Genomic DNA, 27,709 nt, shown 5'->3' with positions numbered 1-27,709 from the left:
GCGAACTTTTGTTTCGTGAGATCGATCTATGCTTTTTACTTCCACAAAAGAAAACTTCCGGAAAACTTTTGGTTTCGAAGGTTTCCTTATTGTGTGTCTTACATTCACAACGGTTGAAAATGTATTTTTCTTTATTTTAGTTTAAATCTCGGGATTCACATCGATTTTCCACTTTCACTAGAATCTGCTAGTACACATTTTTTGTATTTTTTTGTCATATGATCTGGGACACTACGATACGCGAGACGATCCTGCCGACAGTGCGCAGTGGAAAAATTTAGAGAAGGATGATGTTTCTAGTGGAAGGGATTTATCATTTTTTAGGTTTAATTTTTGACGACGTATTATGCTATATCAATTTCTGAGAGACTGCTAAAATGATTAGGAATCTGTTTTCGATTTCCAGTGTAGTGCTTCCGCTTAAAATTTCGCCGTGAAACGAAAGTGCGACAAATGACGACAACAACGATGAATTTTGTGTTTGTTTTTTTTTCTAATTTTTCATGTTTCAAGTCTGGCCATTATGTATATTACATCTCCCGGCGTGCCAATGATAATATTATTTGCAGGGATTTTCTTTGAAACTTCAACGAATACTAATTTAAATATTAGTGTATTGTTTGTATAGCTAGTTCTGATGAATTTTTGAAAATATGTATCAAAAGAAGTTCACAATTTACGTATTTCCAATGTTCCATGGGAAAAATTCAAAATGCTTGAATACTGAGGAATTATTGACATTAGTGATAGCAGTAAATTTGTAGACTTCAGATAAGATGTTAGTCAAAATTAAAGTGAAAGTTATTCTTTGTTTTATTATATTTATCAATCTTTCTTATTCTTTCTGGTATCATGTCTTCTTCTGGATGACATGAAAATTGATGAGGGCGAGTATGTATCTGAGACTATACGCCCTCATCAATTCTTATATATCAAAAGGGTGAAATAATAGCAAAGGACACAACCAAAACAGTGTTTATAAGTAGTCATATGTCATGGTAAAAATAAAAAATAAAATAATACCAACTTTCTCTAACTTTGTTCAAAAAATGACATAATGGCGAATATTAAATGCCTCGTGTTTGTTCATCAACACAAATTTATTTTATAAAATAAATCCGTAATGCTTTACATCCTCTGGAATAATTCAGCCATTCTAAGGGTTCAATTTACAACATAGCTTCCATATAACAACAATGAAACATAGTATATTTGTTGATACGAACCAAATTCTAGCTAGATAACGGATATTAACAAGCTATCAGGTAAACTGCAATCTGTAGGTGTGTTTGGCACTCCAATCAAATGTTTGTTGAATTCAATTTTTTCAGTAGGGAGTTTACCTACAACATCTGTCAGAAATTATTCTTCCCACACCAGTGCGATTCCAGTACAAACTTTCGTTTGATAAGAATCATCCATCGATGAAAAAAATCAATACAATTATATGAAAGCAGTAAAAAAAATCATTTACCTTACTTCAGCCTGTTGTTATTTGATTTCCTCAGTTTCGGTTTCTCGTCGGGAGATTTTATACATAATACTTGTACTCAGTTGTACTGATATCATGGTATTTTTCTTCCTTCTTCGCTAATTATTCGTTTTACTCGGGAATTCAACTATCAATTTGTTATTTATAATATGATACGGATTCGGTAGATGATTGTTGGTTGTTGTTTTCTTCTTTTTTTTGTTGTTGTGTGTACTTACGTTGCGTAAACTTTATATTTTTTTATCCTTTGAACAACTATGTTATCCGGAGAAGTCTCTTGTTTTCGGGTTTTTGTGTTATTTTTTTCTTCGGGAAACACGTCATCTACACGGTGTCAATACTAGATTCTATTTAATCATTGATCGCCTTTTGATACAAGTCCGTCGACATTACACTCTTAACATATATTCCACTTGAAATTTCAGAACTCTTTTTTATTTGGGTAATTTGCTTCGTGTGAATCTGAGGCTCCGTGTGAAAGTTAATAACAGCATTTTTAATAGAAAATCGTAATTCCATGTAGCTAGAGAAGGTAAAAAATGTATATAAATTGGAAGCCGATGAATCACGGTTTTAGAAAAAGAGTAACCACACGTCTCACGATAGGAAAGAAATAGATCAGTGCTTTTCCAAAGAGAATCTATTTTTATGTTTCTTGACTTCAGTTGCATGCTTTTCTTTGTTTGTTAATAATGGTTACGCGAACAAAGCGAAAGGATCACAATTAACAATGATGGCGGTGATGAAAAACATTACGACACGTTGTATTTTCTTTTTTCTCGGTTAGACAATTTCACACAATCTTTTTTTTTGCATGCGATATGGGATAGTCAATCATCTGTGTGTGCAGTTTTGTTGTACCACGCAAAATTCCTTCTGTTTCCATAATAGTTTCACTTTCTGGCGCTGTATCTCATACTTTAATAAAACTATCAAATAAGTAGTGATCTTGCTGTCTCACTGAAATGATACTTTGCCGGTGCTAACAACTGTTTTTTTTTCATTCGCATTTTCACGCTCTTGCTCTCTCTTTCTCGCCCTCTTTTTCTCCCTATCTCTCACTCTCTCTCTCGCTTCCATCGCTTACACATTCTCGATGTCGAGCCATCGCCAATCCTTGCGGCATTTCTAACTAACGCCTTTCCAGCCCGGTTGTTCAATTTATATTAATATAATGTTCATAACTTTCCTTTAGTTCACTTACTAAATTTTAACGAACCATTCGTCGTCTGTTACTTTTTTTTTTGTTTTTTTTTTGTGGTTTAAACCTTACTTTACCAGCCCCGATTCAGGTTTGCATCTTCCTTTTTCTTGCTTCATTTTCCTTGCAACACTTTTCTCTCGAAATTATTACTTTTAATTATTAGTAGTAATTATAATATAAGCTTACTTAGAGCAACGCACATAATGATTTCTTCTTTTTGTTGGGTTTTCTTTCGGGGGATTTTTTGTTAATTTGTTGAACTAAGTCGTAGAAAATCTGCAATGAAAAAAGAAGAAACGTTTTAAATTTGTTAAATACAATAACTTCTTAAGTAGAATTATCCATAAAATATTAAATAAGGGAACAGAAAAAATTAAAACAACAACAGTACAATACTCACGTCGTTAACATTAATTTTGGCTTTGGCTGACGTTTCCATGAATGCACAGTTGAACTGATTGGCGAGACTTTTACCTAGCTCCTTGCCGACTACTCGTTCGTCCTCTAGATCGCACTTGTTACCGACCAGAACCATCGGAACGTCGTCAGTGTCCTAGAATTGGAAAAAAAAATATTTAAATTCCACCAAAATTAGTCGAGAACGTCGACACAACGTTTATTGTGCTCATCTAGCTATCAATCAATAGCTTTTGAGCTTTCTAGATTTACAATCTATTCTGTTTATAGTAGAATGCATAAATCCAATCAAAGATTACAGTTGAATCAACTTTTTTTATGGTTGAATATATACAGTACCGTTCAAAATTGTATAGAAATTGGAAGCACGCGCATTTTAACTTCGACTTTGAACTTCCATAACTTTTTAGTTTGATGATATTTTTTGAAAAAAAATTCTGCGTTAGATAGATCAACTATCAAACTATTTTACCACAAAATTTGAGCTTTCTAAAGTTTGTGTGGCCTGAGAAACATTAATTCTACGAAAATCGGAATTTCACCATTCTAACTGCAATATCTAAGAAACCACGGTATATTTTTTATTGAAATTTTGCAGAGTGATTGTTGAAATATTAAGTTAGAATGTCTGAAGTGTTTGAAAAGTTCTATCGATGGGATCAAAAGTTACGCGAGGTTCAATATTTCAGGTATGAACCTGAAATGCGATTTCTATAGAATTTTGGACGATTCATCAGAACAATATCGTTTCCATCCACAAATCAGTCGAAAAAATGTCTGTCAAAAGCAATGAAGAAAAGGAAAAATGGAATAAATTATCTTTTTGTGTTTTGAAATCAGAATCTCGCGAAATTGATTTGATTTTTTTGGTAGAAATAGATTCACTGGTTTTTTTTTTGTGGCGTTTAAATAGCTCGAGGAGCTGACGCTGGAAATGAAAATTAGAGATAGTTTTTAGAGAAGAAAATTTTAAAGTTTAGAGTAGGCAGCGTAGAATAGAAAGCGATCATGAGACGTTGGGTAGACCATCATGCACTCCATTATATCCATTCCGGCTGGAAATAGACAGAATGCAGTTCAAGATAATAAACCAACCCCTCCTGATACCAGCAGTTGGAGGAAGACAAGGGTGGGTTCGAGACTGGCCTCTACTTACTCCCCAAGCATCTCGTCGGCAACTTATGGAATTCGAACCCAAAAGTTTTTCTTGCCCCGGGAATCGAACCCGGGTTACCAGACTCGCGCCAGCCTATCCACTAGACCACATCAGCGCTAAGAAATAGATTTTTAAACATGAAATAGGATTTTCCTATGGAAACATTCGTCCAAAATTCTATAGAAATCGCACTTCTAGGTTCATGCTTGAAATATTGAACCTCGCGTAACTTTTGATCCCATCAATAGAACTTTTCAAAAACTTCAGACTTGCTAGTTTTATACTTCAACAATCAATCTGCAAAATTTCAATCAAATATGTGGCGTAGTTTCTGAGATATTGCAGGTTGAATGGTAAAAGTCCAAAATAGCCGATTTTCGTAGAATAACTGTTTCGCAGGTCACACAAACTCTAACAAGCTTAAATTTTGTGAAATAATAGTGTGATAGTTGGTCTATCTAACGCAGAAAATTTGATCAAAAAATATCATCAGAGTAAAAAGTTATGGAAGTTCAAAGTCAAAATGACAGTGTGCGTGCTTCCAATTTCTATACAATTATGAACGGTACTGTAGGGTGGAAATGGATGTATGGCAAAAAAAAAATTATCGAATTTTGCAAACCGACCATATACATTTTGTAGATTGACCCAAAAAACTGATCGGTGCAAAGTTTCAGCTTAATCGTACTTTATTTAGGGGTGACTCAAGCCGCTCAACGTCATGTAAAAATGCATAATACGTCGAAATTTAGTGTTATATTGAAAAAAAAAATTGTTTGTCAAAAATCGACTTCAAAATTTTAAAAATTACGTAAGGGGAGACCAAAGGAAATCCGAAAAACAAAAATTTCAATTTTGTTGCCAAATGACTTGAAAATGCATGAAACGTCGAGAGTTGGGGTTATCTCTGAGATTTTTTTTTTTTTGCCAAAAATCGACTTTCTGGGACTTTTTTAGAAGTCGATTGAGCTATTGAGCTGAAACTTTGCACAGGTCAGTTTTTTGGGCCAATCTACAAAAGGTATATGGTCGGTTTGCTAAATTCGACATGACCCATTTGGCTGCTCCCTCTTCCCCTTACTGTATATATAGAGAAATAAAGTTTGAGCTACGATAGCCGTCCCGCGAGCTACTTCGAAATGACAGGCGAGACGGCTCCCAGCCGTCCAAATATCGTAAGCCCGTCCTTGCAACAAACCTAACCTTGTATTACTGACAACTACGAAAACATTATCGTGAGCGGTCATGTCGCTTCTCTCACCTACGTGGTCTTCCGGTAGAAGATTTTGAACTCGTTCAGCCACAATTGCTTATAGGTCTGGACAATCTACGACTTTGTGTTCCATTGAAGCTCCGTGAAGGCGGCCCAAAGGATCCGATCGGGGCAAAGTGCATGCAGATTGGGTTGGAGTATCTACGGATGTGTTTCTGGAAATCCGACCACGCCAGCTGTCATAAATCTACACCTCGGGGCGATATCCGATCCAGATAGGGAGATGAACGAACAACTGCGTGATTATTTGGAACTGGAGAGTTCGGGTGTAAAGATTCTGAACAGTATTCTTAACACCGAAGATGATAAACGGACGAGGCAACTCCTGCAAGAAACGACACGACTATTGGAGTATCGGATTCGAGACTGGGCTTCTTTGGAAGACTGACGACCTAAACTTTCCGGACAGCTACCCCATGGCTTCTCGTAGGGAAGAGTGCTTGGAAAGAAGATTTGAACGGGACTCACAACTCGAGGCAAAAGTTCGTGAGCAGTTAGCCGACTACGTGCGTAAAGGATATGGCATCAAGCCACATTAGAAGAGCTGACGTCTGTTGCACCGGAACGTGTGTATTATCTCCCTCTGGGCGTCGTGACCAATGCTAAGAAGCCAGGAAACATCAGATTAATCTGGGATGCGGCAGCCAAGGTTGATGGAACCCTTTTTAACTCGAACCTTCTCAAGGGGCCAGACCTCTTAACCCCACTTCTACAAGTTCTCTACCAGTTCCGCCAGTTCCCAGAAGCAGTGTGGAAATGTTCCATCAAATCAAGATTCGATTTTCCGACTGCCAATCTCAACGGTTCCACTTCCGTGAGCATTCAACTGCGAAGCCAAAGGTCTACATCATGGATGTGGCCACATTTTGGTCTACCTGTTCCCCGTCTTCAGCCCAATTCATCAAAAATCTCAACGCCCAAGAGCTCGCTTCAGAGTATCCTCGCGTAGCAGTAGCCATTGCAAACAACACCTACGTAGATGACTACTTGGGCAGTTTCATGTCGATTGACGAAGCGGTGGAAGTCGTAAATGAGATAAAGCTAGTGCATTCCAAGGGCGGTTTCACGCTACGACGCTTCTTGTCCAACGAAGGAGAAGTTTTGCGAGATGACCTCAAACAAATTCTAAACGAGCAGCACATTCCTACTAAACGCGAGGTCCTCAAAGTAGTAATGAGTTTGTTTGACCCCTTCGGTTTCATCTCGTTCTTTTTAGTGCATGGGAAAATCCTCATGTAGGATATCTGGGCCCGAGGAACGCAGTGGGACGAAAATATTCCGCAAGATCTCTACGTGCGATGGCGAAAATGGACGAATCTGTTCCCAGACTTAGACAAAGTACGAATCCCCCGATGTTACTTTCCATCTCCATTCCCAAAGAATCTCGAGAACCTGCAAATACATGTGGCGTGGCCTAGTTTCGCTTGGAGATGGATGGAATGGTTCAAGTTGCTTTCATCGGATCCAAAACTAAGGTGGCTCCGCTCAAGACGGTCTCAATTCCTCGACTCGAACTGAAATCAGCCGTGCTAGGAACACGTCTTTTGAATACAATATCAAGCCAACACACCTTTCGCGTAGGCCACCGATACAGCGACGCATGAGTCTGCCTAGCGTGGATTCGTTCCAAGGATCACAAAAAATACCACCAATTTGTTTCCGTACGGGTCGGTGAAATTCTAATGTCAACCGATCCCAGAGACTGGAGATAGGTTCCGTCAAAAATTAATGTGGCCGATCAAGCAACCAAGTGGAAAGAAGGACCACAACTATTGATGCAGAATCCGTGGTTCCGGGCACCACCATTCCTCTACGAACCCGAGAAACGATGGCCGAAAGAGCGCACTGTCCAGGCGACATGTGAAGACCTTCGAACAGTGCACTTAAACCTTGGGCACTTCTCTCCAAATCCTGCAATCATCGACACAACTCGCTTCGATTCCTGGATTAAATTGCTTCGAACCACGGCCTTCACGTTTCGTTATATTAACAACTCCAAACGGGACCTAGTCGGCGAACCATTGGAGCTTGGATTGCTCACCCAGAAAGAACTCGAACGTGCTGAACGCCTGCTTTGGAGAATCGCTTAAGCAGAATAATATCCCGAGGAGCTTGCGCTTATACTTTCTGAAACACAAGGTCCCCCTGAAAGACGTCACAGTGTCGTCAAGAAGTCCAGCACAATCTACAAGTATTGGCCGTTCCTGGACGAGGACGGTGTTTTGCGAATGCGCGGCCGCGGGTGATGAAGACCCGGCCAAGACCGCCGGCTATGGCACCACTTCCACAATTCCGGCTGACAGCATTCGTGCGCCCTTTCACATAGGTAGGCTTAGACTATTTCGGGCCAGTTCTCGTGAAGGTGGGCAAACGCAATGAAAAACGCTGGGTGGCCATTTTCACGTGCCTGACCATCCGTGCTGTACATTTAGAGGTGGTTCATTCGCTAAGCGGCGAACCACGACGCGCCGTTTCGTTGCGCGTCGTGGTTCGCCGAAGAAGTTCTGGACAACGCTACTTGCTTCCAAGGTGCCAGCAACAACGCTAAGACGAACGCCCTTGCTCTCACGTTTACCAGCGCCGAAACTAGCTGGAAGTTTATCCCACCTGCCACTCCGCACATGGGCGGGGCGTGGGAAAGGTTGGTCCGCTCAGTCAAGGTGGCGAGTGGTGCTTTCTTGGAAACATCTCGTAAACCGGACGACGAAACGTTGGAAACCATCCTCTACGAAGCCGAAGCAATGGTCTCACCTACATTCCGTTGGAGTCGGCCGACCAAGAAGCGTTGACCCTAAACCATTTTATATTGGGTAGTTCAACTGGAGCGAAGATTCTATCACAGAGCCTGTGGATTACCGAACAACACTCCGCAGCAGCTGGGAACTTGCGCAGTATATAACCGATCAATTCTGGGCAAAGTGGCTGAAAGAATATTTGCCCATGATCTCTCGTAGAACAAAGTGGTTTGAGGGAACCAAGGATCTAGAAGTCGGTGATCTGGTCATGATGCCTGACGGTGCAATACGGAATCGGAGGACTCGAGGTAGAGTGGAGCAAGTAATTCCTGGACGCGACGGCAGAGTAAGAGGGGTCGTAGTTCGGACAACTTCGGGTACCCTTAGGAAGGCAGCGTCGAAATTAGCTGTTTTAGACGTCGTCGAAAGATGTGAACCTGAGACAGCGGTTCCAGATTTGCACCAAGGTTCACGGGCGGGGGGATGTGACGACGGGGTCCCTCGTTGCCGCAACACTGCCCGACGCGACGCTGCATCAGATGACAAAATTGACGTTCGCGGAGAGAACTGTCACGAGTGAAGGAAGAACTGGGAAAAAGTTGTTAAGTCATTCCACCTGAAGTGAGCTTTCGACCGTTCTGTTATAGAGAATAGAATTTCTAAATCCATATCGTTTAGAGCAGTTGATCATATTTCCCCATTTAAATTAGTTTATTAAAGGTCAGCTTTATTGTAAGTACTATGAACACTTATATCTTTGTATTCGGCTAAAATTTAGATTATCATGGAGGCACAGATCTACTCGTGGGTAGCTACAGCCGACTCATTTCCAGTAAAGGTGTAGATCGCACCAAAAATTGTAAGATTATTAAACCCCAATTTACAATGTCTACAATATCTAATAAACCACTAATTTGCAGCTCGAAGCTGACCATCAAATTTGTCTGCTATCGTGAATCCTTGGTGATCCGCAAAATTTTTCCTCATAACCTAACAGTTACAACATTGAACTTCAATAATTTTCCACTCCAAAAATATTGTTTGTCCAAATTTCACTCGAAAACATATCGAATATCATCCTTTAATCTGATTTTATTCCCAGTTTCTGCAATGATTGTTTTTTTCTATATGGACAATAAGTTTGAAATGATGTTTGCTTATTTGCAACAAGCATTAATTGGCATCAATGAAGTACAAAAATGTCGGATAAAATGTCGTAGATTCAATAATGAATCTTTTCGAAAATAATAAATTAAGGTACACCGGGGTAAGTGTAAACGGATTTCATCATAGTTCAACTTTCACATGTCCTAGAAAAAATATGTATATCTTCGAAAATTATCAGTTATCGATCGTTGCATCACTAAAATAGTTCTCAACAAATTCCCTGATTGTTGCTTTAAGTAAAAGAACTTCATTACCAAGAAATTGAAGAATTTTGAATATACGATACAAAACTTTGGATACCCCTTCTGGCCATTCTAACAGAATGCAAAACCATTTTGGAGATGAAATTCTGAAATGGCCGCAGTGTACTGAAAATTTATCATAAATTTTCTGCTTCCACTTAAATATCAGTTCCACACCCACCTTTCAGCATAAAAACCGGATTTGAATGCATTTTCCTTAAGCCAAACAGATTTTTCATGTCTAGTACGTACTTGAATTCTTGTGTAATCAAACAGTGCAGTGTTTTTAATGAATATTTTGAAGAAAGTCAGATTGTATGTCAGATTGTTTGTTTGGGCCTTAAAAACACTTTTTTAGAAGAAATAATTTTTAAATTTTTGGAAAGTTGAATGCACTTGTCCCGGTGCTAAATCTTTTGTTTAGAAGACCTTTAATAAATTTCAATGAATCCTGGAACAGAACACACGACACATTTGGCTGCGAAAAGTTTATGAAAGAACTATTTCCGCTACGAATGAACTACTGAGCCACCGATAATACTAAGAAATCACGCCTGACTCTTACTTATGTTAATTTAATAGAGAAGCTTATTTTAAATCACTTCAGAGTAATAAACATAATGGGGCAACTTTGCAAGTATTGTTCTTATGAAAAAGAAAAAAAATGGATTGTGTTCTAATCCAGACACATGGAAAATCTTTTATGTACTGTGTTGCTATCAGAGGACAATATTGTCGCTCAATCCCCAAACCAGAGTTTTCGCAAACATCAGCGACGGCGACATCACTGACGTCATTTCATGTTGACCAGACATCTATCAAATATCTTCCAAGTGAAGGAACCAAACAGAAGAAAGAGTTGCTGATTGCCGAGGTGTTGGATGAATTTTTCATCGTCGCTGGTTGGCGAGGTTGCCAACCACGAGCGCGAAAACTTCGGATTTCAACTGCATAATTATTCGCCAGCGCTTACCTTCACCCTCAAGATCTGTTCCCGGAGGTCCTGCAGGTCGTTGAACGTCGATTGTGCAGTGATGGAGTACACCAGCACGAAACCCTGCCCATTCTTCATGTACAAATCTCGCATCGCCGTGAATTGTTCCTAAGGTTGGGAAGAGAGAAAAATGAGTCAGTAATTAAAGAAAGCTAAATGATTCCCTTAAGAAATGTTTTACCGTTCCAGCGGTGTCCAAAATCTCCAGCATACATTGTTGACCGTCCACCTCAACCTGTTTGCGGTAGCTGTCCTCTATCGTTGGGTCGTACTTTTCCACGAATATACCCTGGGTAGAAAAAAGAAGAAAAAAAAGTCATTAATATTTAACAGCTTCAAGGAAAAATTACGGTGAAAGTTTTAGGAGCAGCCATAGATTCCAAAGTTTTCAAAGCAAGTGGATTTTGAAAAGTCTATTCATCAGTAAAAAATGTGAAGAGTTGCTGAAGTAAAATCTAGCGAAGAAATATTTAGCGACAACAACCAACGGGTTCTGTCATCATCGTAAATGAGCTCACTTCCCAATTTATTGTTAGTATCTGTATGCAGTGATTACTCAAGTCATACCCCCATTCTCCTACCATCCCATCTTCTTTCGGCGAAGGAAGAGAGCTAGCCGAATGTCTGTATTATCGCAATGTACAACAGTGATCCAGTAACAGCAACAGGTCCGGAGCGACCCAATGTTGTCCATCACTCCCAGGCCTCCCCCTGGGGGCAGTATTGTACGAACATGCCAACGGTTGTTTTCACTCCCACACCGTGGGGTTTAATTCCTTCCAGGAAGCAGCACCTATACAGCAGCGTGCTCAGCATCCCTTTTCGTTTACTTTTCCTTTTTTTCATCTTCTCACCAGTACCACAATCATCACACTAAGTAAGTGGTCACCCAACCCAAGGATTGGGGACTAGGAGGGTAGCCGTGTAAGATGGACGATCAGACCGCAACAAGAGGACCGTCATCATCATCATTAGCATCTCCATCATCATCGATGAAGTCTCTTGTCTGACTTTCTTTCTAGAGCACAAAATGAACGAGAGGAAGCACCCTCGAATGATGCCACCTATCGCAATCGGAGGCAAACCGTGTCGTGATCTCGGTCCTCCGCACATCCTGTCTGGTGGAATTAGGGCCAGTAATAGCCAGGATGAGAGGTGGAAAATCTCTTCACTGTATATTGCTACTGTAACTGTTTAGATCTTCACATTGAGCTTAAAATGCCATTCCAGGATGAAAAATTTCTTCTGATTCAAGTTTAATATTTTCTTGGGATAAACTGTGAATAAAAAAAGTTTCTCGTGATCAATGAAATTCTTCAAAATGTTACATGATTCTTGAAGCTATATACATATTTCATATTAAAGCTGAAACGATATCATAAAAGTAATTTAATCCTCCTGATGATCCAACGGACGTCTCCGGTCGGATAAAATCCTGCTAACCCGCACCGAGTATACGAAATAAAAAGATGGAATCTTCCTGGTGAATACATTTGCATAGAAATGTCCGGAAATTCCAATGTGTGTTCCCTGACCGGAGCCTCGCCGCTACTCATTTAAGTGTATTTACATTGTGTTTGAGAAATTTATTAAGAGATGAGGGATGAATCTCTCCTCATCCTCCTACTACACGCTGAAAAAAATATCCGAACCAAGCACCCAGTAGGTATTCAACAGCGAAAGTGATTTCGGGCTGACCCAAAAAGGACGGGGCTCTTCTCTTCGGTGTTGTCTGAGTCTGAGTAGAGAGAGAAAAATCCTGCAAAATTTATGCTAATTAACGAGCAGCTTCTTCAACGAAACTCGGCGCAAAACAGGGTCAATTTATGTTTATTTGATATTCATGCGAAAGATGGAGGCACTTGTGAAAGACTTATCTGGCACCGAATCGAGATGTCATGAAGCAGATGAAACAAAAGTGTTCATACACATTTTTGTTGGTATTTCAGAAAGATTAGAGGAAATATAACGTCCTCAAAGATACAGATTAAGCTGATAAATTTAGCTGAGATGTTTAACTGGAGACAAAGTACCTAATTATTTCTTATGATATTCCCAATCGGAAACACCCACAGTTCCACTACAATACGCCTCGTTCTGGAAACTACAAACCAATAAGCACGTATGTACGGTAAACCAACCATTATGTTACACACAAAATAGATGGCAGAACAAGAAGAAGAAAGGTACTAACATAAACCTACGCGCGACGGCGTTTACACTAAACCATGTCATAGGTGTACGGTACACATTCGAGTAGGTATCATATCTCGGTTCGGATCGGATCGGAGAGCACTCCACGACGACAACAACAAGAACAACTGCGCTGCGATAGATTGGCTTGGCACCGATTCCAGTTTCACTTTCCGAACCAATGATTCGCAAACGACAAATGGGCGTACGTACGCGGCCTTTCCAGGGTCAGGTACCACCTAGTTCATACTGAGGTAGATAGGTACCTAGTAGCTCGTTCCGATGTAAGTATATTTGCATCCAGTATCCTAGTTTCTGATGGGATGTTGTGTGCTGCTGTTATATCTACTGTGTTTAGTTTTTACATAGGTCTCTCGGTTTGTTTGCAACCTTATACCGATAGAGATATTTTCGAGTTCTTAAAGAGAACAAAACATTTATTCATTTTATCATAGTAGTGTAGTTTCGAATTGTCCATGCATAATAAATTTCATATGAAAATGCATGTACAAAAAACGTAGATAGTCAAAAAATTAAAAATTAACATTCTTATCAAGAACCTACTTATAAATTTTTTTTAAGTCCTACCAATAAAGTCAAACGAATAGTATCATCAGTTGGACCACTTATCTATCTAAATTATGTTCGGATCAAAAAGTGGTCAATAGATAGTCATAAAATTTAAAATTAGCATTCATATCAAGAACCTACTTATAAAGTTTTTTTTAAGTCCTACCAATAAAGTCAAACAAATATATTGAACCACTTATCTTTCTAAAGAATGTTCGGATCAAAAAGTGGTCAATCTAAATTGCGTGTAAATCGATTATCTGTTTATTAAAAACGATCCGGACTATCGACTTATAAGAAGGTAGTGCCTCCAAATCCCAACAATAAGCAAAACCTTACGGCAAATACAAAGTCTCCAAAGCTGTATGGGACATTGTTGACAAAGTTTGATTGCGTGGCAATGGACGACGAAACCTAAGGCAAAGCAGAATTTAGACAGCTTCCTGGAAGGCAGATTTTTTACAGCAATCGGAAGGGGAAAGGTGGCAGACATTTTCAAGCATATTCAATTATGAAAGTTTGCCAAGACATATCTCGTTTAGCAAGCTATATTTTCGTTGCAACCGGAACCGTCAACCAGGAAATTTACCGTCAAGAGTGTCCTCAAAGCACTTTCCTTTCCTGACGAAACATGACTTGTCTGTGCTGTTTTGGTCGGATTTGGCATCCTGCCATTTTTTTAAAAAAAGGTCATAGAGTAGTATGCCGCTAACAACATTCAGGTTGTGACCAAGAATAAGAACCCTCCTAACACACCAGAACTTCGCCCAATTGTAAAGTATTGGGCGATAGCTAAGCAGAACCTTACCTTAAGAAGTACCAAAAAAACTGTTAGCAGCGAGAAGCAGTTAAAAACAAACTGCCGTTCTGCGGTGAGGAAAGTGAATAATGTAACTGTACAAAATCTGATGGCAGGCGTCAAACGAAAGGCTCGCCAATTTGGACTAGGTGGACCGGAATCTCATCTGAGTATTTTTTCCGTCTTTTATACATATTGAACTTAAAAAAGAAAAATTCTTTTAATTTTTTTAATAAACAAATAATCGATTTGCACGCAATAAACAAAAAAAGTTAAGAAGACATGAGAGTGCCCAGCTAGAAACCTTACGGAGGGGGTAGTAATCGATGTTTGTTTTGATAGTTTTTGTTATTTTGAATTTTGATAGTATTATTTTTAGCTTATTTTCCTATTTAATTTAACGAATTTATCTTCTCAATCAGTTACTTGCTTTTGTCATACTAAATTCTGACGATGAGAAACAAAATGGATTGAACACATGTGTTAAATTACACTAGTTTACAGCGTTTTTGAACTAAGTAAGCTGAAGATCACTTTTTATGTTGAATCAGGCGCTGCATACGAAAATGAAATTCAAAAAATTCTCAGTAAAACAGTATTTGAGTTATGTTCCAAATATGAATTTTTGGAAGAATGAACAAAAAAGTACTTGTACTTATATTCAAATATCTCGAACTGCATAACATTTATTTGGAACCTTTTTTTTGCTTATTCAAGATGAACAAATTTTCTATCGATTATCTGAACTTAATTTTTACTTTTCATCAACAGTATTGTTCATATTAGTCAATTAATGATAGAAAAAATGGTAAAAAATTCATTTTTTTAAGCGAAAATTTTGTTTCATCAACAGTTTTGAACTCGATGGTAACATTTTTAAAATCTGATTTTCTATGGACCGTAAATTTCAATTCAAAACAAAGATCTCAAGTGCTAATTCATCAAATTCAGCTGAAAATTGAAAAAGTTATGGTTATTTTACTAAAACAGTAATATTTGCATTTTTGAATAATTTAACGAACCGCAGTGTACTAATCTTAGTATATGAAGAATTGAACATAAAGTCTGCTTCATTTAATATTGGAACAAATTCTTTTGCTCATTGTGGCGCTCCTAGTGGACGGATTTGGAAACTTTTTTCACCCACGTGTCGGGAAATTCATTACCTTTCACCATGTATTTATGTCATAACACCAAACGATAGCATTTTGTAAACAACCGCCATGGAAGCCGAACGGAGAGATCAAATTGTGCACAGTTTTCTTACGAGTACGAGTACGAGAATTTCTTCGAAACAGCAATGAATAATTTTTTTAATTTTTTTTTATGAAAGAGTAAAGAAAATGCTACATTTGTATGAAAAACAAATTATGAATTCGTTAATAAATGACTGAACTACACGCAATTGTTTGTGTTCCAATATTAAATGAAGCAGACTTTACATCCGTCGAACTTGGTCAGCACTTGGTCGTACAGCTTTCGAGCACGGATTCTGGCCACATTGTTCTGCTTCAGCGTCCGATTTGGCTGTTTGCTGGCTCGGAATGACCTTATTCCTTCCCGGAGACGAATTCGTCGCACCGTACTGTGAGCGGCCTGGAACTTATTGGCCAAATCGTGGTCTGAAAGATTGGGATTCCTCTTGACGGCCTTGATGACTTTCCCACGCAGTTTCCGGTCGACAGTTCCACTCCGACGCTTCGAATGCGGCTTCCGAGTCGTCGTCAATGTTTCCTTGTACTGCTTGATAACACGCCATATGGTATTTCTGGGCATTTTAAGCTGTTTAGCAAACCTTCGATGTAGACAATAATGGATTTTCAAGAAAACTGTGCACAATTTGATCTCTCCGTTCGGCTTCCATGGCGGTTGTTTACAAAATGCTATCGTTTGGTGTTATGACATAATAACATGGTGAAAGGTAATGAATTTCCCGACACGTGGGTGAAAAAAGTTTCCAAATCCGTCCACTAGGAGCGCCACAATGAGCAAAAGAATTTGTTCCAATATTAAATGAAGCAGACTTTAATAAATCTCACTCTCTCTAAGCTAATATTGATTACTAGCTTACCAGTACGGACGTCACATGCCAAATTTTAGTAGGATCTGACCAGTACATTTTACGCATTGCGTTTTGGACGACAATTTGTGGCCAAAATACAATCTTTGAACCGCAAAAACTTTTCTCTAGCAAAATTCCTTAAAATCCCATTCACGCTTGAGATTCAAGCAACCCCTTACCATGTTTAGATCTTACTGAAATTTGACATGTAACCTGGTAAACTAATGATCAGTTTTAGCTTGGAGCGAGTGAGATTTATCATGTTTAATTCTTCCTATACTAAGATTAGTACACTGCGGTTTGTTAAATTACCCAAAAATGCAAATATTACTGTTTTAGTAAAATAACCATAACTTCTTCAATTTTCAACCGAATTTGATGAACAACCACTTGAAATCTTTGTTTTGAATTGAAATTTACGGTCCATACAAATTCAAATTTTAAAAATTTTACCATCGAGTCTAAGAATCTGTTGAAGAAACATAAATTTCGCTTAAAAATGCGTTTTTTGTCATTTTTCTATCATAAATTTACTAATATAAAAAATACTGTTGATGAGAAGGGAGTGAATTCAATTTATATCTATATTCTGGAGTCACGAAATTTGCTGAAAGCTTCCGTGGTGTTGTACAAAGCTAGGAAACATATTTTTCATCCTATAGGACCTCTACGTCATGTAATTTTAAGTAAAATAGGGGAGGTAAGGACATAACGAGCACCCGGGGAATAATAAGTACTCCTCTTTTCTACAAAAGTACGTATTTTCTTAAACAAATTTTCATGAGGATTTGTTTCGTACTACCTATAGTATTAATTTTTCACTAGAAAAGAAATATCCTTATCATCTTTACAGGGTTGCTAGCGATTTTTCGTTTTGAAATTCCAAAGTTTTTCCCGGGTTTTCCCCGGCTTTTTCCCGGTTATGAATAATGATTTTTTAATTTAATATACTCGTTTTTTTAATGTAATGGTGAATGAAAAAAAAATATTGTAAAGGGTCCAAATTTCTAACAATTGTATTCAAAAACTTGTTAACCGGTTAGAAATCATGACAAATACTTCGGCGTCTTTTAACACGTAGTCTTTTCGTATCAAATTGACAGGTTTTCATGATTAATTAAAACTAATCTAACGAAATTGGCATTTATTCGTTGTTTCGCTCCAAAATTTCAATAGATTTGCAAAAAAAAAATCCAATTAAATTGATCTTGAAACTTTAGTGTAGAACTTTTCAGCTACAGTGAAATGTTCAAGAATTTTTTATAGTTGTTGAAAAAACTTGTATAGTTTTTATACAAATATGCGCAAAAATTCATCGAAACATAACATCAAATCAGCTTGTCAACTAGAATGGGGATTTGTCTTACAAAACTTAAAATCATTAGATTGCAGGAAAATATTTAGTTGTTTTCTGATGCAGTTATATTTTCTGTACAAATCCAAAGACATATTTAAAAAAAAAAAATTTTTTTTTTCAATACAACACAATGAATAACTTTAGTAGTGCCCTAGTCATTTGAACTGAAGATTAGTGAAGAAATAGAAAATCGTGTATAAGACAAGGCTGAACTTTAATCGTTTGAATGTAAGATATTATGTTGTATCAGGGTAAAGAAAGACCTTAGAATTCGACAGGAGCTTGTTTTCGATACATTTTTTAAACATATATTCCAGCTTCCAGCGATCACTTTAATGCATTTGCATGTTGCTGACCCTCTATAAAAGAAAAGCTGGTTACGTTAGAAATCTCTTAAATGAGAAGAAATATTCAGTCCTTTGGACTCACATTTATCCAGGTTCGACTGAAGTTAGTTTTGTGTTTAGTTTTGTCGATAATACTTTCATTATACAATTTATAACATTTGAGTTATGCTGGTAAGTATAGCACACGAGCGAAAATAATAGTTATCTCATATTGCCCCGCAATTTGTTAAAAAGGCGATTCCAACTTCGTTTGTTTACTAAAGAACGAAAATAAGCGTTTATTAGATAAATCTATATCAAGACTGTCAAAAACTATTCCTTAATTTCGAAATTATTTTGAAAATATTTTTGAAATTGAGGTGCGAAATTCCCGGTTTTTTTCCCGGTTTCCCGCTGACGAGATGAAATTCCAAAGTTTTTCCCGGTAATCCCGGTTTGCTAGCAACCCTGTCTTTACAGAAATATTAATCAAATTCACCTCGATCAGGAATCGAACTCGAATCGACTGATTACCTCTTTGATACCTTAGCAATAGGCCAAATCATCAGATGAAACAAGTCAAGCTGTTGCTCTATTATTCAGTTGACATCATCGAGTTGGATTCGCTGCTAAATTCCCCGGCAGATAACGCTCATCGTGCCCCGGTTAATGGGGCTTATACTGCCTCAGGGGGAGTTCTCATTATGCCCCTATAGTGACTGGTTTTCAGATTTTGGTAAAACATTTTAAAATACATTTTTGAACGTTTTTATCTACTTTTTCAAGTTTCAGCCAATTAGGCAATAGACAATTTTAGTGTCTGAACACGAAACAATGATTTTCTATGGTTAAATAAGCGTTTTTCTTAAGATGGCCATTATGCTCTTATCTCCCTTATTCGGGAAAAAAGCAAAGTAAACCATTTTGACAGGATATATAAATTCGAATGTTCGATGAAAGCATCGACCCTTCTGAGTGACAACGCATTCCCCAAACCTGACTCAAAGGTATTTTCGGAACTGGCTGTGAGGTTTTGCTGTATCGATCAGCAAAACTTTTTAAACTCGCATCGGAGGCACAAACGGAAAAGTTTTTAGATATCCTTCGATTACTTGCCCATCTGTCGATTGATACCAAAATTTGTAAAAAACAATTTTGAAGAATCCTGAAAATACGAACAAAACAATTAAAAGGGGTTGAAATTTATTGCAGTTGTAAAAAAAACGATAATGTTTTGTGCAAAAACCAGAAATTTTAGGGTGATTTCAAAAAGTCTGATGCAGTTTGTTCCCTAATGAATTCAAGTAAACACTAAACAGACGCTGTGCGCTTAAATTTTTTTAACAATCTATAGAAACACACTAGATCTTTAAAAGTATCTCAACCAAGGTTATTATTGCATAAACGAATTACGGGCATAGATAACAGCAGCGCACTGATTACTGTTATCAGTAATTGTATAGTATGGTCGTTTATTTGCCACCGCGATGATAAAGCTCGACAACAACCACCCCCCTTTTCAGCTTTGTCCTGGGTAAAACTTTTGCATAAAATTGAAACCCTATCGATTGGTTTCCGAAAATAGTCGAATCCGACCCCGACGTGTGTGTGTGTGGGATGATTCGTAATCATTCAGAATTGAAAGACCACCATCTGGTCGTCGTGATGTGATGGAATGGAATCGTACACCTATCTATATCTGCAAAACACAGATCTCACAGCACAGATGGAGAATTTCTTCGCTCATTCGTTTCGCACACCAGCAAACAAACGAACGCAGAAACTCTTCAGAAATCAATTTAATTTATGTCAACCGGTATTAAGCCCCAAACCAAAGCTCAATCTAATGGTATTATAAAACACACAACACCAACACCAAACAGGTAAACAACGTCTAAAAGTTTGATTCAAATAAAATGCTTAAAACGCGTGTTCCACCAACCGTTTAGGTTTGTTTGCAGACTACGTAGTTAACAGTAGTCAACAGTTCCAAGGTTCTTTGTCGCTAATTTGAATATTTTTTAAGGAATCCATCCGGTAGGATCTCTTCGTCTGACAGAACATCCACGGTGGTAGGCGGCAGGCTTAAGTGGAAAATCGCTATAAACAGCGCTTTCGAGCTGTTTGGACAATCTAAATTTAGCAGAACCCAATCAAAAGTTGGGTGTCTCTCAATATCAATTTATTCTCCTTGAGAAGCAGCCCCAGACCCAAACTGAATGGTTCGCGAACCGGAAAAAAGAGTTCATCTTCATTGATTGTTACTCGTTGACATTCATTCATTCTTTGCAGCCCCGTTTTGGGGAAGACGCTAACTGTGAATGCCGAGATTTCAGCGTGATGGATTGCACTGTTCGATTAAATTCAATCGTTTTCCTATGACTTTATTAAAACGTAGGATTAACGCACTTAAAAATTTTTGGACTCTCAACCATCGCATAATGACATAAAAGATCCAAGTTAGTAAAAAGATTCGCTCGGTTGGTGCGCGTGCCACATTATGGCTTCGTTTATGTTGCCATGTCAGAGAAAATTAGCATCCTCAATAAATAAATAAAAATGCTTCGCCAAGTGGAATACTAATTTGAGCGAAAGCAATTTGTAAATTCGGGGGACTCAGTTTCGCTACTACCATAGACTAGCTGAGAATGACTGGAACGAGGAAGAAAAAAAAACAATAAAACGAAACGCCACCTGATTTTGGATGGTCTCCCTTAGCGTGGAACTGAGCATGTACTCAGGTGCTTGAAAGTGAACTGCACATATATTGGCTGATAAGCTGATGGGTGTCACACTGTTACAAATGACATGCTATACATGAGACAATTTACGAAATTTGTGCTCCTGACTCAACCCAATCTGCATAATTAGTTTTTAAAGCTCATCCCGTAAAAACGTTGTAACGAGACGCTTGCCTCAACAAGGACGAAGTTTGTTACATCGATTTTGTCACGAAAGAATTGATTCCAATTTTTTGTGAAGATGATTTTTGAGCGGAGTTAGTCGAGAGAGTTTCGCGCGCGGGTGGAATCACGGCTGGCAGATGTGACATCGAAAACCTAAATCGCTTATAGTAGGCAGCAATAGAACGGACATTTTAGTCCAATTCTTTGAAATCGCGCTCTAGGTAATTTTTCAAAATTGATTGTTTGAACGTCAGTGTTATGCTTTTGAAAATAGAACTTAGGGCACTCTGAAGCTTATAATTAAATTTGATTCTGTCCTGACGCTTCCTGTAAGCTCAGACAAAAAAAAACTCTTTAAAAAGTCCTATTTAGGGTGGTCGGTCTTAATGTTTTTTTGGAAATCCGGTATTCCGGTATTTGAATATAAGAAAACCGATAAAACAGGTATTTATTCTACAGAATATAGATTTCATGAAAATGTTTCGTATAATTGCAATAATACTTGGAGTCTATATCGCAGATTATATATATCAGCAAAATTTTCAACTGAGAAAGATGCTAATGTATCTTTGAAGCTTTTTTTATGAATACACTCATCATTATCATAATAAGAACTTCGCTGGGTCATGGCCAAGGTTGACAAAATGAAATGTTAATTTCACAAATTATGATTTTTCTTTACCCATTTACAAATTACCACTTGTTGTCACACTGTTCAACTTGGATTTTTAACAAATGCTTCATGGAAATGTCATTAAATTCAAAATAGTAAATAATTTTGTTTATATAATCCAATACGATCAAGTTGGATGCAGATTTAAATATTGTCATAATAATATTTTCACAGAAACTGTCAAAGAATATTTAACCTACAGAATTATAGTTCATATTGTTGTGACCTAAATACAGTTTTTATTATTAATGTTGATCAAACCACTCAAAGTTTTCTCCTTTCCTTCATTGACAATTTCATTAGATCCCTTTTCCAAATTTATTTTTTCCAACCTTAACCCTTTCCTTCCCACGAGGTTTTTTCACGTTTTGAAAATAGATATATTGATTTACAGCTAAAGTTCTAGAACAAAAGAGGCATAATTTAAGCCTACTTTAATGATCCATTTGATGAATTTGGGTTTTGAGGTGGATCATATGTGCTCCATTGGGAAGATAACAACACATAGGGTGCAAATGAACCCGCCATGACACTTTGCGCAAGGAAAACAAAACATGCCGTTTTTCGAGAAAATCACGAACTTTTACAAATATTTCGAGACATGTGGTTATTTAAGCAAATGAATTACTATCCTGAAGCGATTTTTTTTGTTGACGAAATGATTTTCTTGAGTATTGATAAGAAGCTTCACAAGAAGAAAAGTACGTTTTGTTCCCAGTGTATCACCAGTGATCCACTTTACTTACTCAAAAATTTATATGTTTTAGTTGAAATCTAAGTAAACTATCATTTGATTCTGCTTGCATAAGCAACTTTCTGCACGTCAGTAATTTTATTTGAAGGAAATTATAAAAACTTGTCAAGTTATTGAACAACAAATGACGACTTGATTTAAATTCGAAAAAAATCCGACTTTTTTGCAGCTTTTGATCTGCCAAGCAAAACCTAGCGAACCAATTTTCTTCAAATTTCGTGCGATGTTTCTTCACTCATATCTACACATTCGGTGAAAAAATGGTGTTGATCCAAAGCGCCCATTTCAAATGCGAGTTGTGCAAAGTTGTGGATCACCTGTGCTACGATGGGAAGGAAAGGGTTAAAGCAGACTTACAAAAATAAAAATCTGTTAAAAAATTATTCGAAACACCATGTTTTGTGATAATTTCTATTTCTTATGTTCATTCCGATAGACTTCGACACTCGATCAGTACAACATTCATACGCCAGGTTGTCTCCTGTAGTAGAATGTCAATACATAGGCCCCGGAGAGGCGCAAGATGTGGGTTCAATTCCTACCGGGAGACAAGGCGAATTTTTTCGCATGTTTTTCAACATCAATTTTCATCTGATCTATTCCCTGAAATTTCAATTTACATACTTGTATTCATTTCTCTACAAAAAAAAAGTTTCGCTGACTGAATGTTTGAGTCAAGACCCATCTCTGGGTCACAGTTTAAAAAAATCCAATTAACTTTTAAACATTTTCTACTGTTACTGGAACAGCTTTGGCGGTTGATAACATTTTTTGTAGCCATGATCTTGAGAAATTTTAAGAAAATATTGCCATAAGTGCAACATGAAGCTTATAACTTCAGCATACTCAGGCACTGAATGAAATTTTTTTTTTCGAGCACTTCATAACTGATTTACAACCTTTTTCCCGAAGCATATTTTTTCAAAAAACAATTCTAAGACTTTGAATAATTTTAAAATAAATGATTTTAGCAGAGTATTGTGAAGTAACTTTTAAATCAAATAGGCAAAATTCGGTTTGTATTTGAAATTTTCTCCTGTCAGTAAAAATGTAATTTCAAAATCGTAAAATATCTATTTTTTCCAAGGCAAACAAACAGCTCTCTTGATGAAACCAAAAAGCATTTGGAAGCAAACGGGTTGTTGAATGTGAAAGAACTACTTTTTTTCTTTGTATACGTCTAGTTATAGAGCTATTTTTATAATCGTTTAGTGATAAATTTTTGTTATTTAAAAAATAAGGACATTTTCTAAGAGTAAGTCCGTATTGGACAAATGGATAGGGACCCTATTAAATGGTTAACTTTGAAGAAAAAATGAAAATGGAAAAAGTGGGAGGGCCTAGAAGAATGTGTGAAGGTAAAATTTCATCTGTATTTTGTAGCTTAAACTATTTAGCAATTATTTTAATATTAGCCCCTAAATATATGCACCATAATAGTTATTTTTTCGATCATAATTTTTTTTAAAAAGAAAACGTTTAAAAGGTAAAATAGACTCGACACGAATGCCATAAGGATGGTAAAGTGTCGTTAATAAAATTTAAAAAAAACGTAAAATTAATAAACTTGCATTGTTATGAAGGTGTTTTGTATTCTTTATGATCAAGAAAACTCATTAAAAGCGTCAAAATAGAGACTGTTCAATGTTACCCTAAAGCATCAAATTCAAAACAGAGACGAAATCGACTTTTTATCAAATTTAAAGTGGTCTAATAAATTTCTGCAACCATGTTTTACGTTCATAGAAGCCCAGTGTGAGGGTGAAAACTCTTGGTTAATCCCTCGTTAAATAAAACGTACAAAAAAAAAAAAAAAATAGAAGCCCAGTTCTGATTTTGAAGATATGAAACATGCCACATTCTCCTTTACAGAAAAAATAATCGAAAAATATTGAAAAATAGTGATCAATATTACTCCGGATTACGGCATACCAAATACGTTATTCAAAATAAAAAAAAACTTAAAAAAAATAATTGTGGAAAAAATTCTAGCTTTGAAAATACTAATAGTATTTACTGTAGTGAAATTTGCAAAAAAAAAAAAATATCTTGCAATCATCATTTAAAGTTCAGAATACGTTATTTGACCCCCTGCGGTACGTTTAGTGTTAAACGTCTTTTGACAAGTAAGGCTATAATCAAAATTATTCATTTGATCGAAAAACTTTCTATAGAGGAAATGAAGGTGTTAATATGATATTTAATGTAAAAATAAAAATATATCGTTGATTTCAAGAAATACTCTTATTTTATCATAAAATCTCTTTTTTAACTTTGCACCCTTTTTTCAGTCATGTATTGATCTATTACTTTTACCATAGAGGCAAAACTTTTGAAAAATCATGATAGTTTACACAAATTCACCTGGAAAAACCAATTGGAATCTGGTTGGAATCTTTATACGAGTAGGCATCTTGAAGAATTTGACCTCTAAAATTCGGATTTAACATAATTTTTTTGTCCACCAGAACATATCTGTCACATTGCGTAAAAACCGGTTGCACAGATTCCAATCCATGCAATTGCTCATTTTTAGTTAATTGCTGGGTGTCTACTAGACAGGCAACACTTTTTGCCTGCCGGAAACGGATTTACTGCACAGTTAGGGGTCTTCTTTCAGTTATTCTCAATAACCATACTTTTTTTACCCATATTTGAGATCAAGGGTCCCACTCCGATGCTTGGTTTGAACTTCGTGACCATCATCGAGTCGTATACTTCTTAACTATTTGGCCCAAAAAAAAATTAAAAAAAATCAACAGTTCATGAGTTTTCAAATCGACAATGAATAATTTCCAAGGGGATTGTGCTAAATTATTTTTATCATGTCTTTTTGTATCGTAAATTAAAAAATCTGATAAAATTAGGCAAGATAGTCCTTTGCATAACCAACACAACACCGCTAATTTTTTGCATATTCGAACTCTAGTAACGTAGCTATCACCGAAATAAAGTGTAAAGATGATCATAGCTTTAGTCGTTTCACTTCAAATTGACAGGTCTTTTTTTATTTGTTTGACTAATCCAACAACATTCGCAGATTTTCATGGTTTCGCTCCACAATTTCAACAGTTTTTTCCAAAGCTAAAGCAAAACATTAAAAGATCGAATTCAAGCTATATTTTTGTAGAAATCTAAATAAATACTTAATTTCGCCAAATTCGGTCTCTTCTCTTTAAATTGATTTTAAAATTTGATGAGTTACTGAGACCCCTGGTCGTCTGATTACAAGCCAAACACGCTAGCCATTAGGCTTAACGTCTGCTCCCTTACTTATGTCGAAAACTGTACCCCGTTAAAAAAAACTAAAACTGGCTGTTGAAGCTAGATCACAGAAACGACTTTTAATAAAAGAGATTAAAACTTCGTTCGTTGACTTAGTTATGAATGTTTATGAGGTAAAACTATATGGAGACTATCTTTTCTTAAGGCTCATTAAGAATAGAGTAGGATAAAAGTACAACCTTATTGCTATCCTAGTTCAAAAAAATTCGCAATTGTTTTTCCAAAAACCAAAAACAGCATTTACTTCCTTAGACTTTTATATAAATATTGTCTTAAAAAATGGCTAGCATAATCCAATGAAGGATTTGACAGCAGAAGTGAAAGTGCTTAACTGATATCGAAACGTACTTTTACCCTACCTCTGGGGCAAAAGTTCGAATGATGTGGGGTAAAAGTACGACTATTCAAAGTTCCAAATTTCTGCTTAAGGGCAAGTGAAAAATTATTTTAAATCAATCTCTGCTTCCAGCAGCAGCTTCTGTGTTCGCTTGCGATACAAAACTTACGAATGGGTGAATAACGTGTACGAAATCGGGATTCTTCACTAATAGTCCATATTCCACAGATTTACGAAATCCAGTTCTCAGTTCTGTGTCGCGTGTTTGAGTTATTGACAAGATGAGTTTTTTTTACCGTTCACTTTCACGAGAACTGTGAATGGGCCTTTAGCCTTTTCAGGTTTTAAGTTTTTTTCCAGGTAGATGATTACATCTGTATTGGCAACCTATCACTTTTTTTGATACCTGGTACCTGAATACCAGAAATGAATTTGAAACGAAAACGTTTTGTGAACGTATAAAAGAGTTGTAAACCTAGCTTCTATTTTTTTAGTTTCTGGAGAAATTTATATTCCGGATTGCAACAATCAATTTTCAATTTTTTTTATTTTGCTTAACTCCTAATTCTAGTGTGCAATCCCTTGGTTGTTATATCTTTACAGGTTTTCGTGAATTTTGAAAATCTTTTGTGTATCATACGTGTTTATAATTTTTTCTTTAAGTTTGAAATCTGATTTTAATTTAAGATTATTTGCTTTGAATCTGGTATCTGTCTATTTATTAGAGACTAATAAGGTCACACGGCAAATTTGAGCTATATCTTACGGCCGGAGGACATTATAATCAACATGAAGTGTGAAGCCATTTTGAGCCATTTTGTTAGGTAAAAGTAAAAAAGCAAGTTTTTTTACATTGCTAATTTTTAAAAGTTTTTTTTTGCAAAAGATTCATAACTAGAAGCTTTAAACTGCACTTGTTTTTAAAAAATTTGATGATATAAATCTACGTGGTAACCCTGTTGAAGATAACATTATTGATTTATGAAAACTTTTCCAGTTTTTTTAGTTGAAAAGTCGTTTAATTAAGGTAACTTACTTCTAGATAACTAACATAGTCTTTTCATTATTTGTAGGCTTGGAATTATCCAAACTACCATTGTTCATCACATTTTGTATATCCAAATTTTTTGTATTCCACACTAACCCGAGTTCATTTTTCTCCAAGGCCCATTTCAACGAACACTGAAAAAGTTCACCAAACTCTTCCATTACAATTTGTCGTCAAACATCGTCGTTCGTGTACGTCAGCAGCGATGAGCAGAAGCGGATGTAAATCGTTTCTCTGTAGGCATATACATAAAGACAAAAACATACCGATGGATGAACGACGAAGAAGCTATACGCTCTGCCTATGGACTGTTTTGCTGTTGCTGTTGTGGAAAGTTTCCGGTAGTTCCTCCTCTAAAGGATTTGTCAATCCAAAAGTGACTTTCTATCAACTTCATGCTTTTCTGGCGATGACGCTCGGATGTCGTCAACCGCAGTCCGCACGTGAAAGGATGGATTCATTCCGGCTTCTTTTATTTCATCTCTTCTTACGATGTCACCAGAAGTGACACGACTTATCGGATGGATTGCGGCCCTCAGGAGTTTTTTTTTTTCATAAGAAATTTAATACCCGAAAGGATTATTATCAACAATTTCGCCGAACGAAAAAGGTCACGCAATAAAGCAGCATAGTTAAAGATGTCACATTGACCAGTCAACAATATCGCTTACACGGAGAAGATAAAAAAAGGACGAACGACGAAAAGCGAAAGGTAAAAA

General features: G+C 36.8%; 2 protein-coding genes across 13 annotated transcripts in view; both read right to left on the bottom strand.

Moving 5' to 3' along the window:
- LOC129754380 (uncharacterized protein CG43867-like) overlaps window positions 1-27,709 on the bottom strand; it is a 691,811-nt gene that overhangs the window by 369,902 nt on the left and 294,200 nt on the right. The gene's annotated exons all lie outside the window — the stretch shown is intronic.
- Window positions 475-27,709, bottom strand: part of LOC129754391 (ras-related protein Rap1) — a 44,259-nt gene continuing 17,024 nt past the window's right edge. For both annotated transcript variants that reach the window (XM_055750443.1, XM_055750445.1), the window contains exons 3-6: window positions 10,862-10,969; window positions 10,660-10,788; window positions 3,097-3,249; window positions 475-2,972 (exon numbers count right to left, since the gene is read on the bottom strand). In XM_055750443.1, the coding sequence (XP_055606418.1) occupies window positions 2,883-2,972; window positions 3,097-3,249; window positions 10,660-10,788; window positions 10,862-10,969 (480 nt within the window). In that variant the 3' untranslated portion in view covers window positions 475-2,882. The remainder of the gene's footprint in view (window positions 2,973-3,096; window positions 3,250-10,659; window positions 10,789-10,861; window positions 10,970-27,709) is intronic.

Source organism: Uranotaenia lowii, chromosome 3, assembly GCF_029784155.1.
Source record: "Uranotaenia lowii strain MFRU-FL chromosome 3, ASM2978415v1, whole genome shotgun sequence".
Classification (NCBI taxonomy): Eukaryota; Metazoa; Arthropoda; class Insecta; order Diptera; family Culicidae; genus Uranotaenia; species Uranotaenia lowii.
The sequence above is the reverse complement of the archived record's forward strand: the minus strand, read 5'-3'. Positions and strand labels throughout refer to the sequence as shown.